This window comes from Salminus brasiliensis, chromosome 3 (genome assembly GCF_030463535.1).
Source record: "Salminus brasiliensis chromosome 3, fSalBra1.hap2, whole genome shotgun sequence".
Taxonomy (NCBI): domain Eukaryota; kingdom Metazoa; phylum Chordata; class Actinopteri; order Characiformes; family Bryconidae; genus Salminus; species Salminus brasiliensis.
This window is the reverse complement of record NC_132880.1, coordinates 25561089-25580341: the sequence shown is the minus strand read 5'-3', so window position 1 is coordinate 25580341 and position 19253 is coordinate 25561089. Positions and strand designations below refer to the sequence as shown.

Sequence of the window (19253 nt, the reverse complement as noted above, 5' to 3'; positions counted from 1 at the left end):
AAACCGCTTAGGCTCCAAGATGTCTGTACATCACACACACATCTCAAAACAGCACACATTTTTTACACGTACACTACTTTACACTTTTCCTCTCAAAGTACCTTTTTTGTATGTATTCATGTTCTATGTTTCCATATAGGGGGGGAAAGCTGAGTGAAAGCTTGTGGTGAATGCTGATTGGGCCATTTCAGATACGTTAGGCTGTTATAAATTCCTAGGTTGGAAAACATAGGTTAGTTCAGGATGTGCAGACTTTAACAGATAAGCTTATTTTGATAGTCAGGGAAGTTGGGAGTGAGAGCGAAGCTGAGAAGGCTCTTTAAGTCATCTTTAATTTTCTTTTACCTTGTTTAAACTTTCTAATATTTAGCATTATTCTTGTCTTGGTTTAATCATAACATTGTTTTGTCCAGTGTTTTCATCCAATAAACTGGCAAAACTAACTAAAAATCTGAAAAGTGTGACGTGCAAAAGTATTCAACCAGTATTTACTCTGATACCCCTAAATAAAATCCAGTACAATCAATTGCCTTCACTTAATTAGTTAAGCTGTGTCCAGCTGTGTGTAAATTAGTAATTGCAGCCAAAGGCAGCTCTAGTATTGATATAAGGGGCTAAATACTTTGACAAAATGTAAAAAAGGTTAGGGTTACTGTTAGGGTTAACCCTAACTACGACACTAAGTGCAGTGTCAACAATTTCCAATTTCTGGTTTTAGTGAGAACAGTGACAGCAGACCAAATTGGAATCTGTCCGCCTTGAAGCTGATATAAATTGCAGTTGCTGTCCTGATTGAAATAGTTCCCCTGCAGCACAATGCTTTAAAGGGAGTATGAATCGGTCAAATGCCTAGATCGCTTTTAGTAATGCCCTAGATCGCTTTTAGGCAGATGTGGCTCCCTGACTGGATAGCATTCCCGTTTCTGATCTAGGCATCCCATTGCCTATGCCGCCACTCAGTATTCTCCTTTGGCCCCACAGGCGTGACGTGGCAGGTAGGCATTTCTAATAAAGTGGCCAGTGAGTGGCAGTACACATACAAGCAACTTTGGACCTCTCTTCTTTTGCCAACTGCTCCAGGTCTCTCAGATTGGAAGGGTGACTTTTTTAACAGCTGAGATCTCTCCACAGTCTTCAGTGATTTCTGGGTGTTTTTGAAGTATGCTTTGAGATACTGCCTGCTGGAAGACCCATGGCCTCTGTTGGAGACCCAACGTTCTGACACTGGGCCCTATTTAGCACTCTAAACTTCTTCAGTAGTCTTCAGATTTCAGAATGCCATGCACACAGTCAAGGCATCCAGCATTAAAAGCAGCAAAACAACCCCAAAACATCTCTGAACCTTCACCATGTTTGACCATAGGGACCCTATTCTTTTCCTTGCAGGCTGTATTTATTGATGGTATGATGATGTGCTGTCTCATCTGTCCACAGAACAATCTCCCAGAAGGATTATGATTTCCTCAGGCAAACTCCAGTCTGGCCCTTTTATGTGTCTCTGTGTCAACAGTGGGGTCCCCCAGCACCCCATTTTATTCAGATAGGGACGGATAGTGCAAACTGACACTGTTGTACCTTGTGTCTGCAAGCCAGCTTGAATTTGTTTGGAAATTGTCTGAGGTTTTGCAGCCACTATTCAAACAACCCTTCGTTGCAGTCTTCCATTTCAATGTTTTCTCTTTTATGTCCATGTCAAGGGAGGTTATCTACAGTGCCATGGGCTGTAAACCTCTCAAAGATGTTGTGCACAGTTAACACAGACACATTAAGATCTCTGGAGATGGACTTGTGATTGCTAAATTGACAGCACCTGTTACTGTACACAAATATAAATTAAGGAAGCATCACATGATTGGATTCCCATGATAGTTCCAGTGCAAGCACAAAAAATAAATATGTGAATGCCAAAGCATTCATAACTTCAACACATTTCTGGGAGAAGTGGTGCATTTTCTGAAAGAAGTGCAGGGGTGCCTTGGCCATGTTTTTTGGCAAAGACTGTAGGTGTTTCTAGTAAAGTGACCAGTGAGTGGAAGCTCAAGAAAGTTGTTTCTAATAATGTGGCCATTGAGTGGAAGCGCCGGCTTGCTGTCAGACTATAAGAGTTGGCACCCTTATACTGGACAGCATTGCCATAATGACCTTTCCGGGCCTCCAGTATGAGTCCCGTCGTCTGGGTCAGCTCTCCATATTGTCCTCTAAACCCAGAACCTCGTATGTATCACAAAGCTATGCAGCACTATTTTGCTCTAGTTGCAGATGATGTACGGCGAGTGTGACTGGTGTGATTGTGTGCGGCTGGCCTCAGGGCTGCAGAGGGAATTGTTGAGTCCACATGACTGGGCTGTGACTGTGTTTTAGGGCTCTGTGCAGCAGGAACATCTATTTGTTCCTTTCATTTGCTTTTTGCGGCCTCAAAGAAGTCAGAAGATGCTCCAGATCTCCTGAGTGGATTCAGAAAGAAGCGTTATTAGCAGCCTCAATCCAGCTTGGCTTGAGAGTACTCAGTGTCTAGAAGAACCACGTCCACGTCCTGTAATTTGAACGTGAAAAGAGAAAAAGGGGGAAAGAAAGGTGAAAAGGTGGTCAAACACAGAGCCAGATGTCACATTCAGGAGGCTTCTGATCCAAAACTAGCCGATGCTTCCAGCCCTCTCGCTTCTTTTTCTGCTCTCCATCCCTACCTCACTCTCTCCTGCTAAGGATGGGTGCGGCCTTCAAGAGATTCTGTGTCAAGTTCTGCTGCTGCTGCTGCTGTGATGATGATGATGAAGATGAGAAGAGGCCTTTATTGGGGTATTTATCATGTGCACACACATATATTTATAAGTCTACACTCACTAAGCAATTACATAAGAAGACTATACTAACTCATTTCTGCTCACAAAGCAGCCTCAATACAGAATGCCATATATTCCACAAGCGTAGAGAATGTAATAATAGTGTAATAATTAATAGAAAAAAACAATTAATAATTAATAGGGGTTCTCCAACACCAGCTCTGGTCAAGGTGTTATAACGTCAACAATGGCTGATTGGGTGTTTGAGTTTCCTGACACAGAGCTGATTTTTAAGTACAGTCCAGATATTTTCTGGTTGCGGTCAGGACTTTTAGAAGTCCATTCCAAAGGCCATTCCTAAAGAACATTAGTCTGTTTCTTTCCATTTTACAATCATCTTTGATATCTGTATTGGATTATTGCCCTGTTGAAACACCTACTTGTGTTTTAAGTTTCAGTCATCTGGCTGGTGATTTGTGGCTATGATGAAGAATTCTGAGGTAGTCCTCCTTCATTATTCCATCCACTTTGCGCATGGTCATTGTGGCAGAACAACGCAATCTTTGTCTCATCTGACCGTAAACCTTTACACCTAAAGGCTGTTACTTTGTCCATGTGTTCTCAGTTGCAACCTTTATTTAAGCTTAAAGGTTCTTGGGTTGTTCCTAAATTGGATGACAGGTCTTTTTCCATACCATGGCAAAGTGGCCACACTTCCCAATAATTGTACTTGCGTTCAATTATTTGCGTACAAATGACTCTAAGAGGGACTAATGAATTCTGTAAATCTATGATATATCCTTCTCATGTATGCAGTGAGTTCCTTAGGCTTTCCAGTAAACTGTGTGTTGGTCAATCCAGTGTGTGCTGTGAACGTAAGAGCCCTTGGCCAGGCAAGTTTTTTAAAAACTATTTTGGTGGTGTATGTATATTTTTGATCCCCCAACCCACCCTCACGAAATATATGTCAACATATGTCTTGATTTTTACTATTAAATATGCATGTTGTAATTTATTCTGCTCTAGAAAAAAACTAAGGAATTGCTGAAAGCCCAAAATTGCAGATTCAACTAAATGATGAGTATATGTAAACTAGTTATGTGTGTGTGTCATTTTGCCTCGGTACACCACTACAGTGGGTTTGAAGTCAAAATGTGATTGAATGATTGAAATGTAGAATTTCAGCTTTAATTCAATGGGTTTAACATTTAACATTTTGCATTGGCCATTGCATTAATTACAGCCATTTTTACATAGTTCCTAAAATGTAATTGGACAGTTGACTGAAAAAAGTGTCATGGTCGGTCTTGGTTTTCCCCTTAGTTATTTCTTGACAAATTAAGGTGATAAAAGGTCTGGATTCCAAGGCCATTCTAACAAACCGATCAGAGAAAAAGCTGATACTCTAGGAGCAGCCCAATTAACAATCAAAAAAAAAAAAAGAGAAGGAATGCACTGGTTATATCAGCAACGCCTAGAAGACAATGCAAGAAAGTGTGTGATTGTAGAATCTTTCCTTGGTGAAGAAAAACATATTTACAACTTCGGGTCAGGAACACTATTGAGGATGTAAAGGATGTAGGCATATCATTATCGAAATCTACAGTCAAGAGACCTCTTCCTGAATTTAGATACAGAGGACTTATTTCCAGAAGCAAACTGCTGGTAACACTAAAAAACAAAAAGGTCAGATTAGACTCATGAAAAAAATCTAAATTTTGGAACGTGATTCTTTGGACAGATGAAACCAAGATTAACTTTTCTAAAGCACACCACATCATCTGTCAAACATGGTGGAGACAGTGTTACAGAATGAGCATGTGTAGCTGCCAGTGGAACTGGGTCATTGGTGAATATTGATGATAAAAGCTGATAAAAGTAGCAGGATTGAATTCTGAATGTATGAGTGTATAGATCTATACTATCTGTTCATATTCAGTCAAACCGATGGTGGTGCTTCAAAAGGATAGAACCACTGTAAAGATGTACATCGGCCGAAAAACACAGAAGTAACCCAAGAGCTTCTTATGGCAAAGAAATGGAATGTTGTCTCACACAGTGCAGATGAGAAAGTGTATATGCTTTCACGTTGTCTGGGATTCACATTGGGGGTATGAGTGTGAGTGTGTGTGTGTGGAGGAGTCCATCCATTCAGTCTCTGGAGTTGAGAAGTTGGATGGCTTGTGGGAAAAAGCTGTTGCACAGTCTTTTCATGTTGGACCGGATGCTGGGATACCTTCTTCCCGATGGCAGGAGGGAGAACAGCTTGTGTGAAGGGTGGGTGGGGTCATCCACAATGCTGGTTTCTTTGCGGATGCAGCAGGTGGTGTTCATGTCCATGATGGATGAAAGAGGGACTCCTATGATCCTCTCAGCCGTCCTCAGTATTCGAGGGTCAGAGACAGTGCAGTTCCCAAACCAAGCAGTAATGCAGCTGCTCTGGATGCTCTCTATGATGCTTCTGTAGAAGATGGTGAGGATGGGTGAAGGTAGATGGGCCTTTTTCAGCTTCCGGAGGAAGTAGAGACGCTGCTGCGCTTTACTGGCGCTAGAGCTGGTGTTCAGGGTCCAGGTGAGGTTCTCCGCTAAGTGGACACCAAGGAACGTGGTCGATGTTGAGCAGAGAGTGGTTGTGTTGTGCTCTCCTGAAGTCAAAAGTATTTCAAATATTCCTTCTATTTATAATTGTTAGTTTGCCAAGTACTTTTCAGTTGGTGAAAATGGAGGGACTATGTAACAAAAATGGCTGAAATTCCAGAACAGTTAATGTAATATTTGTATTAAAATCTGCACTTCCGTCTCATTTCAGAGGCCTTATTTCAAATCTATTGTTTCAATACATCCCAAGGCACTGAGGTGGCTGCCCACTGCTCTGGGTGTGTGTATTGTGTATTGAGCTAACCTGGTGCTAGACGCTTTTATTGTTAGCTACATTAGCCTCGTAGCTCCAGTGTTAAAACTGAAGAAGTCCTCAATGTGAAAGACTTGTTGCTGAGCCTTTAGACCAAAACACTGCAGTGAGCCTCGTCAGACCACATCTCCTTCTGGCAAAGCTATGTGAGGATATTCCATTAATAAAGGCCCTTTTTTCTGAAATGCCTTGGAGACCTTGATCCAAGAATAAAACGTTCAGTTACATCCCTTCACTTTTGCAACTCTGACATCTTTGGCCTCACTGTTCCTTTTATTAAATCACCCTTGTTGTGTGGTAAATCTAATTTAGTTGGATTGGATAAGATATTGACCTCTGAGAAACGTTCAGCATTGCTGAAATGTCGCTTTCCACTCGTCAGAAGTAAACTGAGCAGGCTTAGGCTCAGAGCTACGAATGGTATGAATGAAACACTTCTTAAGGCACAGTAACTGTAATAAAAGTAGTAATATACTGATGATATAAGAAAAAAGATGGGACTGGTGGTGGATTGAAACCAGTGTAACTGTTTTAACTGTGCTTGGAATCATAGGTTGAATAAAAGAAACAAAAATCAACAGTTTGATAAAAAAAAATCTAATTTACATAAATTACATTTTTCTCTTTTCTCAAAGAGTCAAGATTACTTGACATATTAACATGGTTTCTAATAAAGTGGCCAATGAGTTTAAGCACAGGGTAGGGGTTTCTAATAAAGTGGCCAGTGAGTGGAAGCACAGGGTAGTTGTTTCCAATAAAAGAGCCAGTAAGTAGAAGCACAAGGTAAGGGTTTCTAATAAAGTGGCCAGTGAGTGGACTAACTTGTGTGTGTGTGTGTGTGTGGGTGTGTGTATGTATAAGTAATGAAACATTAGAGTATTTTGACCGCGAAGCCAAAAAGAGGCGGGACCAGGAGACCAATCTGTGGAGTGAACCTGGAGACCCCTCCCACTCGGAGAGAGACGATGACCGGATACTTTATAACCTCATACAAAGCAGAGCCCAAACACGCATGGGCTCACAGGTACACACATCACTACACGCCTCTGCTGTACATCTATTTGCACATGTTTAAATGTAGCCTATTATGTGGCATATGAGAACTCTTTCTCTAAAATATGTATAAAGTAAAACTTTTGGGAATGACATTGAAATGAAGGTACTCAGTAATCAGACCAGCTGTTATAAATGCTTTTAATATATGCAGAATTTTATATAGGTAAGCATGTATATGATATTTAATGATTAATACTTTACTATAGTTGATGGCAAAATGAATAAGTAACTATCAGCCATTCCAGTATTAGATTAATAACAAAAATTATGTTTCCATTTTATCTTTTAATTAATTTGAATTATTGATCGGTCGTCATACAACCCAATATACAATATATCTTTTACATAATATTAACTTGCTAACCATAAACATACAATATTTCACACTTCATAGCCATATTTTGCAAAGTTCAGAGAAAACTGAAATTGAGGAAACTGGAGTCTGACCAGTTACATAGGCATTCCTGATGTTAGGATGAATGTGTGTATGCGTGTTGAATAAAGTGTATTATTAACACTATTATTAAATATCTTTGTTTGGTTTGTTTTGTTGTGACGCAGGGTTACCGGCGGCTGAGTGTGGACATTGAGGCCATGAGAGAGGTCAGGAGAGAAGTGCGGGACAAGTGGAAAATGATCCTGGAGAATCTGGGTGAGTGTTTGTTAGTTAGACAACAGTAGGGAACTGTTTTAGGGATGAACAAGATCATTTTCTAAAGCTAATGCCAACAAAATCTAGTGATTTGTTCAAGTTTTACTGTACAACTAAATCACATACATCATTCCAGCCCTTTTAGCCTTTCCCTGTGTCTTTTGAATTGTGTCAAAACTAACTTGTCAAACTAGTGTTTTAGTGATGGAATTGTAGAGCAATGCAGATGCAAAAACACACAAGTATAAACAATCACAATGGTGTAGGCCACTTGTGCATGCTACGGCATAGACTGCTTTTATGAGTCATCGGTGTAACAGTGTGGCATGTTAAGGGTCAGTATTGTAACAGTGTAGGGTCTACTGGAGGGTCAGTGGTGTAACAGTGCAATGTGTTATGGGTCAGTGGCATAACAATGTGGAGAATTATAGGTTACTAGTGTAACAATGTGGAGAGTGTTACAGGTCTGTGGTGTAACAGTGTGGAGACTGTTAGGGGGTCAGTGGTGTAACAGTGTAGAGTCTGTTAGGGGGTCAGTGGTGTAACCGTGTGGAGTCTGTTAGGGGGTCAGTGGTGTAACAGTGTAGAGGGTGTTACAGGTCAGTGGTGTAACAGTGTGAAGTCTGTTAGGGGGTTAGTGGTGTAACCGTGTGGAGTCTGTTAGGGGGTCAGTGGTGTAACAGTGTGGAGGGTGTTAAGGGTCAGTGGTGTAACAGTGTAGAGTCTGTTAGGGGGTCAGTGGTGTAACAGTGTGGAATGTGCTACAGGTCAGTGGTGTAACAGTGTGGAGTCTGTTAGGGGGTCAGTGGTGTAACAGTGTGGAATGTGTTATTGGTGAGTGTTGTAACAGTGTGGAGCATATTAAGGGTCAGTGGTGTAACAGTGGAGTGTGTTACAGGTCAGTGGTGTAATAGTGTGAAGACCGTTATGGGTCAGTAGTATAACAGTGCAATGTGTTATGGGTCAGTGGTGTAACAGTGTGAAGTGTATTAAGGGTCAGTGGTGTAACAGTGTGGAGAATGTTGGTGGGCCTGAACTCAGTCAGGATTTGTCTCTGTTGTGGATCTCTGACAGTTCAGACATACTCGTTCAATTTATTTTTTAGAGCCCAATTTCATATTCATGTTCATATTTATGCCCAAGTTATAATTTAATCTCTTTCTGTCTCTGTCTCTCTTTCAGTAAAAGGTAGGCTTATTGACATGGCTGAATTTATTGCAGTATTTTCAACTGTCATAACTCTCTCTCTCTCTGTGTGCAGGCTTCATGACTGAGGCTGAGTCATTGCTGAACGTTTCGGCGAGTGCGTCGTACGATCGAATGCGAAATGCTGCAGCTGCCCGAACACTTCTCCAAACACTTCACTCAGAGACGTCCATCTTCAACAGCAAAGAGCCTCCACCAGAGAGATATCTCTTCACCCTGGTGAGAGACAATGCAGGAAGAAATGCTGTGGAGACCAAACAGAGCATAACTGCCTTTACTTTTATTAGTCCAACATAATCCAGACAACCGTTCTTCTTTTTCTAGAACATTTAAAGAATATGAGTTCTTAAAATTAAGGCCTTGATGGTGGAACATTGCTGTGAGAATCTGAAAGTATCACTAGCATTTGTGAGGTCAGGTACTGGTGTTGGATGATTAGTCTGGATCACGAAGCCACTCATTGTCTTTGTAAAGAAACTACAAGTTTGTGTCTGGCTGCTTCAGAGTGCCCCCTTCTGTTGGTCACTGTTCCTCTATGGAGATTATACAGTCCATTGTTTCCAGTCCAGTGTTTCACGCCAAACCATCCTGAAAGGACATTATTCTGTTTGTGCAAATCTCTAAAAGGACCTAAACTGCTCTCTCTGTTTCTCTCTCTCTCTCTCAGGACCGGTTGATTTATCTGGATGCTGCTGATGATTTTGTGGCCAAGGCCCGTCGTTTTTACCCCCCTAGAGATGATGATGATGAAGAGGAAGACCCTATGGCCATAAACCTGCCACTCCTCCTTTCCCGGCTGAATCAGAACATATCTGCAGGAGATGATGATGATGATGAAGGAGAGAGCAGTGAACAAGATTAATAACTTTTATTTAATTTCACCAGTACTTTATTAGCACTGCACACCTGCAACCGGACTTGAGAGGTCAGGCTAGTTAAACAAAGACTAATGTTAAAGAAGGTGTTTAAGCTGGATCATGTTTTAAGGATAAAGGTATAAGCTAGTTTTATATAGGCTTGTATTAAGTATTAGGTTTTAAGCTAGATTGAGGCTAGATTTTTAAGACTAGACTAAAGTCTTAATCTAGTTTAAGGGTTAACAATATGGTTGTGTTTAAGGCTACCCTTAGGCGCTTTTAAAGGTTTTCAGCTAAGGCTAGTCCTAAAGCCCAAAGCCAGTATGAAAGTTAAGGCTAAGCCTAAGGTTTTTAAGGTCCATGTGAGCTGTTAAGGTAGTTTTAAGGCTTAGGTTGGGGTTGTTTTTTAAAGGTTAGTTGAGGCTAATGTAGCTCATGCTTAATTCATTTCAACCTCTTGAAATTTAAACTCTTTTAACAGTTATGCACTTATGCAACTTTTGCATTCTGTACCAAGGGCCAGAATAACTCAAATAAATATGAAATATAAGCCAATTGAATTCAGATTGAACCAATAAATCAAATCATTTGAAACATGTTTATATTCTGTATCGAGTGTTGTGTGGCTATGTTTTTTTGTTGCTTAGTTTGAGGGAAAAAAGGAAAATGGCATGGACAAAAATGGTAAGACCCTTAACCTAATTTCTGTAGCGCTCAGTGATACTTTTGCACCTGTCAACAGTAGTTTAGTTACCGCAATACTCAACATACACTACACTTTGTCTGAATCTCAAACAAATCCAGTAAGACAGGAGTGCAACCATAAGCCTTAAGAGCAGAATAAGTGCTGATTTAAGTGCCTCTGAAAGAGATGGATCTTCGAGTGACTCTGCCAGTCTGTCGCCCAGGGGAAGTCGATTCCACCACTTCGGTCCCAGGACAGAAAAACAGTCTGGGTGGTTGTCTTCCATGGATCTTAAAGGATGGTGAATCAAGCCGAGCCATACTTGAAGCTGGGGGCAGGTCCATTCTTGGCTTTGTAGGCCAGCTGAATCTGATGCGGGCAGCAGCTACAGGAAGCCAGTGAAGAGAACGCAGCCGAGGAGTTACATGGCTGAACTTACAAACACTGAAGAAGTCCTGCCACTGCCCAGATGGGAGTTGCAGTAGTCAAGTCTTAAAAATGACAAGAGACTGAACAGGATGTTGTAAAGGAGACCCAAAAACCTGATGTACATTGACCTCTTCAGTTACTTGCATCACTTTAGTTGAGCTTCCCTTGGCCTTTTTACCTACTATTCACACTATCCTACCCTATCCTCACTCTTAAGATGCTTGTAGATGGTTGTGTAGCCTTCACCTTCAACTAGCTTGTCTATTTCTGACTAATCAGACAGCTCTCTTCTTTGCTTTCTATGGCCCATGTTCATTGTAGTGCACACAAAGATACCACACAGTGACTGCTGTTCTCCATTTAAAAAAGTTGAAAGACTGATTATAAAATCGAATGCACATTTTCTAAAAGCTGTAATGATTATAATGTCATATTAAAATGTTTATGTTGAAAAATGTTGGGCTGCACTAGACTACCTGTTTCAGCTGCAGATCTTCCCATTGAAAATGAATGCATTTTAGTAATATCAAATATATTAAAGGAGCATCTCTGTGAACTACTGAGCATTAACATGTGTTTCATGGAGCGGAAAATATTAAGAGTAATTGCCTGTAAGGATTGTAATGCTGCAAAAAGTCAAACTTCAGAGGTGTGTTATTAACAAGCTTTATTGGAATGTAAATGTGGAGCTGAGTTGGGACATTTCACTCGTGAGTTCTCGTGAGTCTCTGCCACAGATATCTTCATACTAGTCTACATACATCTGCTGTGTCACTCTTTCCAGATGGAGTGATTTATCTGGATACCTTTTTTTTTTTTTTTTTTAAAGATGACAAGTCGGAATGAGACAAAGTGAAGTGAAATATGAGTAACGAGGCTATTTTTAAAATGTAAGAAGTAGAAAGAACAGATAATTGCATCAAAATGTAAATAGTAGAAGTAAAAAGTCAGCTGAAAAATAATTACTCCAGTAAAGTATAGATAACCAAAATTTTCTACTAAAGTAAAGTAACAAAATATTTGCACTTCGTTACTTGACACCTCTGCTTTATATATGTATCAGGAAACTAAAATCAGAATACGGAAATGAAAGTATCTGTATTCAGTCCCAGTAATCAGAAAACTAGGGCTGTCCACATTTAGAAAGTCGTCGCTCACCTCTACGTAACAGAGGGGGAAATCCTTACTCTTTCATAATTCGGGAAGGCGTAGTCACAGACGCAGCGGAGCTGAATTTGCAACCCATTGGGGGCGCAGTAGCCAGGTTATTATTAACAAGAGTCAAGTCAAGTCAAGTCAAGTGGGTTTATTGTCATTTCAACTACATACAGAGTACACAGTGAAACGAAACAACGTTCCTCCAGGACCATGGTGCAACATAGACAGTGCATACAAGACACAAGTGCAACACAAACAAACAAGTGCGGACAGACAACACAACACAGTACAGACAGAGGATAATAAATAAATAATGACGGTAGTGATTTATAAGAAGTAGAAAGAACAGATAATTGCATAAAAATGTAAATAGTAGAAGTAGAAAGTTTGGTTTATAGACATAAAATGCCATCTTTGGGACAAATCACTTGTTTTACCAAATGCAACAAGAAGCATATATGTGAAAATGTTTGTAGATACAACAGGTAATTTCTGTTCTTCGTGTTTACTTCGTTATTAAAAGAAACCATCAGTACATGTTCATGAAGTATTTGTATCAGGGTGAGTAAAGTGTGAGTAGACTGATTAGACCTCAACAGTGGACATGAGCTAAAGAAAGGCACATTTGCTTATTGGGACATGATTTACTGTTTTACTGGAATATTTAATAATATTCATACATTCATACAATTTCCATTTTGTAGTACAGTTTAGCAAACATGTTTGGGAATATGCATATTTATTGGCATATATGCTACACAGTTTTGCTCATTACACTGGATACACTGGAAAGCTATTGGGGTTATTATAATAATGAAATTAGTAGATTTAAAATAAAGTATTATTAGTTGAAAAAAAAATCGTGGCCACCATGGCACGTAACTGGTTAGCATTTAAACCTATTATTTAAAATGTTATTTAAAAATAGTCATTTAAAAACTGTGTGTAAGCAGTAAATAGTAAGAGAGAATCACCAACCAGTAAGACTGAGAACCGGTGTGAACAGATCAGTTTTTTTAAATGTGTAAAAATCTAAAGCGGCACTAACATCACTTTTCCGTGGTATTCTGTCCAGCTATGGCAATCGAGCAGATCTGAAGATCAGCTTTACTCTCTTGTCCTGTTACAGTGGTTTGCTCTCCTTGTCGCTCAATGATGTGACTTTTATTTTGAAAGTCTCGCCCGCCATTGTGGAGAACCACCAGGGTCACGGTTTTCTGCAGGAGTTCCTTTAATTTCCACACAAGATTTTTAATGCAGTTTCTGATTTAGGTTCTACATTTCGTTTCACCAGTTTTGATACTGACCAAAACCAACGAAGGTGAGGGGAAAAAATGTCGTCACTGGCTTCCGTTGTGGAGAGCGAGCCTTTCTGGCATGGTGATAGTTTAGTCCAGTTAGCTAGTCTGATCACAGCCTGCAGGACACATTGTCCTTAAATACGTAGGGTTTTCTTTTCATCACAAATTAATGTCAACTTATGACTGTGTACTGTATACTAATTTCATATATAGGCAGCTATTTTTAATCACATTAACAGCATTATCGACTTGTTTCTGTATAAGTATTGACTTGACCATGGAGGTGAAAGGTTAAATGTGGGGCTCTTGTACTTTTTAAAAAAATGCAATAAAAAGTTGCACAATGTTTTTCCAGCATAATGTGGCCCACAGATCTAAGATCACTTACACTATATACAGGATCTGTGCTTCTCAATCTTAAATGATCTGTTTAAGAAACTGTTCCTGGGGTACAGTGTTTGTTGAAGCTGATCCTTACTGATCCTTAACATATGGAGTGATCACCTGTCATAAAGTGTATGGCCATAATTAATAAATTGTAGTTAAGTAAAATATATGATGTATATATATATTTTTGGACTGATATTTACTAGATATCTGGTCCTCTTTCACTGTGGCCTGAAGGAACTGGCAGGTAGCTACATTCCTTTAGGTAAAACTGGACATTCAGTGCCTATAAAAGTAGGATATGTTCCCCTTTTATTGCTTTTATTATGAAATTATCATGGTCAAAAAGGACAAATTACATTGACTGTGATTCCATTTATAAAAGTAATAAAAGAGGAAAACCTCCAAGGGGGTGAATATGTTTATAGGCACTGCAGAAGCTGTAGTGCATCACTGATGAAGACATGTATATGACCTCTGTTCTGATTGGCTGCCTACTGCTGAAGGCTGAATAGGTGGATATATGTAAATATATGAATACGTCACAAAACCAATACATTTTACATGGGTTTTTACCCGGGTTTCTAAATTGAGTCAGGAGTGAAAACTATGTTTTGACAGTTTTACAGTGTTTTTATTGTACATTAAGTTGTTTTATTAAATGATCTGGTTCTGCATAAAATGGGCCCTTTAGAGTGTATCTGAATGTAACCCAAAATCCTGAATTATTACATTGTTCATGTGGATGTTCATTTAAATGGTTTTTTCATTAGAATTGAAGTAATTAACATGCTGCCCAGTGCAGTTGGGGGACACCTAGGAACATCCAGGAGTGTCAAAATCCTAAATATCAGGGGATGAGAAAGTGTTGTGTGCAATATGTGTGACGTGATCTTGCTATAAATACACAACTGCAGCTGACAGCATTCACTGATTGAAAATGAACAGGTTTCTTATGGTAAATCAGGAGTCAACACAGCTTTCCCGCTCTTATTCCAGGTTCCCTGCGTGGGTGGATGTTGGGGTTCAGAGCCCTGTTTGGTCTTGGTCTCCTCGTGACGACACGGGGGGTATCTGTCCTCGCCCACAGAGTAGCACACGCACATGTGTGCGAGAATACCTACAGAGCGTCCTCCGCTAGGCAGGCCTGCACGATGGCCAACACCATCAAATATTTAGGGTATGTGTGACAGAACGATCCCTCTGTATTTCACACCAGCTCTGTACTTTTTAGAATTCATTACAACGTCAACAAAACAGAACATTACTCCTTTGTTGAACATCCTTACTTAATATTAAGAGGCTTCACACCAGATGTTTACAATGTTCCCTAATAGTTCTGACTGTAGTTTCTCTTTTTATAAAACTGACACACGGATGGTCAGCCTATTTGTCAAATGTGTGTGTGTGCGTGTGTGTGTGTGTGCGCTTATAGGCAGGAAGAAGCTCAGAAAATTGATGAGGAGCTTTTTTCAGAGTACAGCTTTAGCGTGGATCAATTAATGGAACTTGCTGGGCTTAGCTGTGCTACGGCCGTTACAAAGGTAAAAAGGCTAAATAATTGTGACCCTTTTTAAAGCTGTCTAGAACAGTTTTTCAAAAAAGCACCTGTATTTAAAGAATCTTATACAACCTAATTTTGAGGAAAGAAATTAAGCTCATATTTCTAACTGTGATTGCAAATGACGTTACTGAAATACCCCAAATAAACTTTGTAAACTTGATTTCTATGATTAATTTATCTATTGAGTAAAAATAACAATAAAACAATATTACTTCTACTTCTTTGATTCTGTCAGAATGACTGTCACGTAATTTTTTTTTTAATTGAACCATGCATTGATCTAAACATCCATAACTACCTATAATGTCAGGTATTCTTTGCAATGGTTTAATGTGTTTTCTGTCTTTCAGGGATATCCTCTGCAGTCGCTGATCAAGAGTCCACCCAGAGTTTTAGTGATTTGTGGCCCAGGCAATAACGGAGGAGACGGGCTGGTGTGTGCTCGCCATCTCAAACTGTTTGTGAGTATTTATTTGTCTCCTTTCCTGATCCCCCCCCCCTTATTTTTTCCCTTTTTGGCTTTTCATTTTAGTCAAAGCTGTAAAAAAAAAAACTGTTTCTGAATATTTGAAAAAACAAGCACTGGCACCTTTGACATGTCTATATGTGGGATGAATAGTGTCAAATAAATAACCAGTGGCTCATACTTTTATTAATCTGTGTTTGTTTAACCCACAGGGATACGAGCCCTCTGTTTTGTATCCAAAGCGTCCAAACAAACAGCTCTTTCAGAATTTGACCACTCAGTGTGAGAAGATGGATATACCTCTCCTGTCTGGGATGCCTGAGGTACTACATCAAGCACATTAGTGGCCCTGAGAAGTATATCACAATCACGCCCATCACATATTCACTGTCATAAGAAAACCTTTAAAGGAAAAATGTTCTTAATATACAGTTTTATTCCATTTTGCACCCAGATATCTAGTTTTGATGATTGACTTTTCAGTAAAAGGCAGTTTTTCTGTTATACAGTATTTACAGTTGTTGCCATTTTTAATGAACTAGTATAAATATATACAGTTGCAGGTAAAAGTAATCTGCCGTGCAGGCTAGAAAAAGTAAGTGAACCCCTGTTTTAATTACTTCTCCACAAGTTAATTAGCTATTGGTGTTTAAATGAAGGAGATAAAATTGGAAGTGTGGATTTAACAGACCTGATTAGTGACAGATCTGTTCTTTTCAAGAAGGATTAGTTTGAACCATGCCTTGATGCAAAGAGGTTTTGAAGATATGTTATAGAAATGCATGAAAGCTCAAAAATGCTACAAAAACATTGCAAAAGACGTAGATGTACATTGATCCACAATTAGACAAATTGCCTACAAATGGAGATAATTCAGGACTGTAGCTACTCACTAGGAGGGGGGTATCCTGTTACTCCGGAGAACATCAAGCAATCCTGAAAGAGGTAAGAAAGACCCACCATATCAGCGAAAAACCTACAGCGGGCCAAGAACCTGTGTTTGTGTGCACTGTAATGTTTCACTGTTAAATGTTACATGTTTTAATGCTAATAAGAATGATGCCCATGGAAGGACACCACAAAGGCCAAAAATAGTAGTGGTAAAAAAAACAAGTACAAATTAGGGCTGGGGGAAAAATAGATAAAAAAAAAAATAGATTCTTATTCGTTGTGGACGTGGAGAAATCTGAATGAATTCAACAAATGTCAAAAATGGATTCTCTAAATGTTAATCATCAATAACATAATGTTGACAAAACACAATAGGCAGAACTCTGAAGTGTGGAAGTGCGGTTCTGTGTGGACACAAAGCCCTGGCAATGAAAGTTGCATATTAATAATTGTTGAAAGGATGAATTGAATTACCCCAGGCCCCAGGCATGGGCTCCCCTTAGAGGCCAGCAGAGGGAGACATTTTGTGTGCCATGTTGTGCACTTTAGAGCTGAGATACAGCGCCCCATCTCGAAGATATTTTGTTTACACATCGATCCCCAAACTGTACAACAAGACCAAACCTAAAGTCATGGGTAGGATAGTTTAATGTGATGCATCTGCATCCGTTGCCACAGTATCCTATATCTCTATGCTGCTCATTTTGTCACTGATGAGTGGCAGCTAGCATCTCATGTGCAGGTACAGATATGGTTGAGCTGTTAAAGAATGTAGCAGGAATGACAGATCACTAAGAAAGCTTTATCAAGCACTAAAGTTAGGAACAGTGTCCAGGCATTTTCTACCGCAGCCTTGTTAAATCTTCCAGTTGACTTGCCAAATTGCATCCATTTGTTTTATTAATAAAATATATTGGAAGTAAATGAATTATGGACCATTACAGCAAATACTTTGCTTTAAAAGTACCAAGTAGTTTCCAAGTGTGAAAAATGAGAGAAATAGACAAGACATCTTGAAAAGATTCGAGATAAATTGATATTTGTTTCATCATCAATTGGCTGCCCTCTAAATTATGATAGAATGGAATCATGAAGTGTTTAGAGAGTCCCACCCCTGGTAAAAATCTTTGCCGCTACAGAAAACATTTAGTAGAGTTGACTGCTGCTAAAGGATCTACAGGCTTTTGAATTCACTTACTTTTTCTAGTCTGCACTGAGGATGTTTACTTAATGTGTTCAATAGAAAACACAAACAATACAAATGTGTTATTCGTTTAGTTAGAGTGTTTGTCTAGAATTGTGATTTACACTATTAAAAGAGAAATATTTATTTAATTAATTGAGTTGCTTATTACCACTTGAAGTTATTTTTGTTGCTAAAAATAGTGATTCAAAAGTTTTCAGTCTCAGAAAAAAGAAGATAATATATAATTTAAAAAAATAAAGAACTTGGGGAGGAATCCCAGACATTCTGCTAGCCATCGGCAGCCAGGGCCCAAAGAGAGCGAAATTGGCCTTGCTCTCTCCAGAGTGAGTAGATGGCACTTTCTCCTCACATCACTCCAGTGCAATGCTTGTTGGAACTTGCGTCTGACACATCGGAGCCAGGTTCACAGCGCTTTCCTCTAAGTGCACTGGTTGTCCGGTGACGTTGGATTGGCGACAGTTTGGGGGGAAAAAAGTGATCGCTGGCTGTGCTCGTGTGTTAGAGGAGGCGTGTGTTGGTCTTCACCCTCGTCGGGAGCATTGCATGTGATAGCAGTTTGGTAATTGCTGGGAGAGAATAGGGGGAAGAAATCATAAATAGAACTTTTTTGACTGGAAGTAAAATAAATGGAGGGTGCTCTCTACCTTTGGACAGCACTTTTGTGACTCGCAATATCAGTTATAAATTCAAATGAAAATAAATATTAACTCAATATTATTAGTTTCATTATTCTCATTATCACTACTTTGATTATAACAGTTATATTAAAGTATGATTATATCAGCACACCTGAGCAATAGAACAGTCATGGTGGTACAATGACGTAATCATTTCTATATGGTTCCTCTCAAGGTAATTGATTTGAATATTACATTAAAGTTACATTGTTTTTAGGTAAGTCATTTAAGTTTTTTAAATATCATTAATAGTTTGGCTTTTTTCTTTCTTTAGGCCGATGAGATTGATGAAGTTTACAACGTGGTGATCGACGCCATCTTCGGTTTCAGCTTTAAAGGTGCAGTGCGGGAACCTTTCGCCAACATTTTATCCACACTGAAAAAGGTCACCATTCCCATTGCTAGTGTGGACATCCCCTCAGGTCAGTTAATCCTGCAGTCAATTCAGTCAAACTTGCTGCCACCCTACCCTTGGTTTAGAATCCCCGTCAGTGACCAGTCGCCTGGTAAAAGTGATGTAATCGCAGGCAGCACACACGCACAATAAGCTGTAGTACTATATCTATTTCTCTAGGTTGGGATGTGGAACTGGGTGGCCCTGATGGGATCCAGCCGGACATGCTGATCTCCCTCACCGCTCCGAAGAAAGCAGCGGAACACTTTAAAGGACGTTATCATTACCTGGGAGGGCGGTTCGTTCCTCCTGTGCTGGAGAAGAAATACAACCTGAAACTGCCTCAGTACCCTGGCACTGAGTGTGTGTACCAGCTGAACTGAAACACAAATATACCTTTAATTACACTGAAAAAATGTTTATGTAGGATGAGTTATCAGTCTGAGCACTTATCAATCTGAGCACCTTAAATGTGATTCCTGTTGAGAATGATCGTCGCTATTGAATGAGAAAGATTGTAAGTTGATCTGTTATTGTAAAATTGCTTGAATTTCATTAAATGTCACTGGCCTGGCCTGAGCATTAACTGTGTGTTTGTGTTATCCTACAACAATTCAGCTTAATAAGGGCAA

General features: G+C 39.5%; 2 protein-coding genes across 2 annotated transcripts; both read left to right on the top strand.

Moving 5' to 3' along the window:
• Positions 1-2704: 2704 nt before the first annotated feature.
• mreg (melanoregulin) lies at positions 2705-9467 on the top strand. Its single transcript, XM_072674709.1, has 5 exons — positions 2705-2796; positions 6553-6715; positions 7309-7399; positions 8661-8824; positions 9273-9467. The coding sequence occupies exons 1-5, from the start codon at positions 2705-2707 to the stop codon at positions 9465-9467; spliced, it is 705 nt and encodes a 234-aa protein (XP_072530810.1).
• Positions 9468-12925: 3458 nt separating this feature from the next.
• naxe (NAD(P)HX epimerase) lies at positions 12926-19195 on the top strand. Its single transcript, XM_072675694.1, has 7 exons — positions 12926-13055; positions 14422-14602; positions 14858-14966; positions 15337-15447; positions 15665-15775; positions 18502-18649; positions 18802-19195. Exons 2-7 carry the CDS (start codon positions 14439-14441, stop codon positions 19002-19004), a joined length of 846 nt encoding a protein of 281 aa, XP_072531795.1. The 5' UTR covers positions 12926-13055; positions 14422-14438; the 3' UTR covers positions 19005-19195.
• The last annotated feature ends 58 nt before the right edge of the window (positions 19196-19253 follow it).

Bases quoted from the DNA above. Each gene is read 5' to 3' on its own strand.
- mreg (XM_072674709.1), top strand. From the start codon at position 2,705: ATGGGTGCGGCCTTCAAGAGATTCTGTGTCAAGTTCTGCTGCTGCTGC. The intron at 6,716-7,308 runs GTACACACATCA...GTTGTGACGCAG, and splicing joins AAACACGCATGGGCTCACAG to GGTTACCGGCGGCTGAGTGT. The intron at 8,825-9,272 runs GTGAGAGACAAT...TCTCTCTCTCAG, and splicing joins AGAGATATCTCTTCACCCTG to GACCGGTTGATTTATCTGGA.
- naxe (XM_072675694.1), top strand. From the start codon at position 14,439: ATGTTGGGGTTCAGAGCCCTGTTTGGTCTTGGTCTCCTCGTGACGACA. The intron at 14,967-15,336 runs GTAAAAAGGCTA...TCTGTCTTTCAG, and splicing joins GTGCTACGGCCGTTACAAAG to GGATATCCTCTGCAGTCGCT. The intron at 15,776-18,501 runs GTACTACATCAA...TTCTTTCTTTAG, and splicing joins TCCTGTCTGGGATGCCTGAG to GCCGATGAGATTGATGAAGT.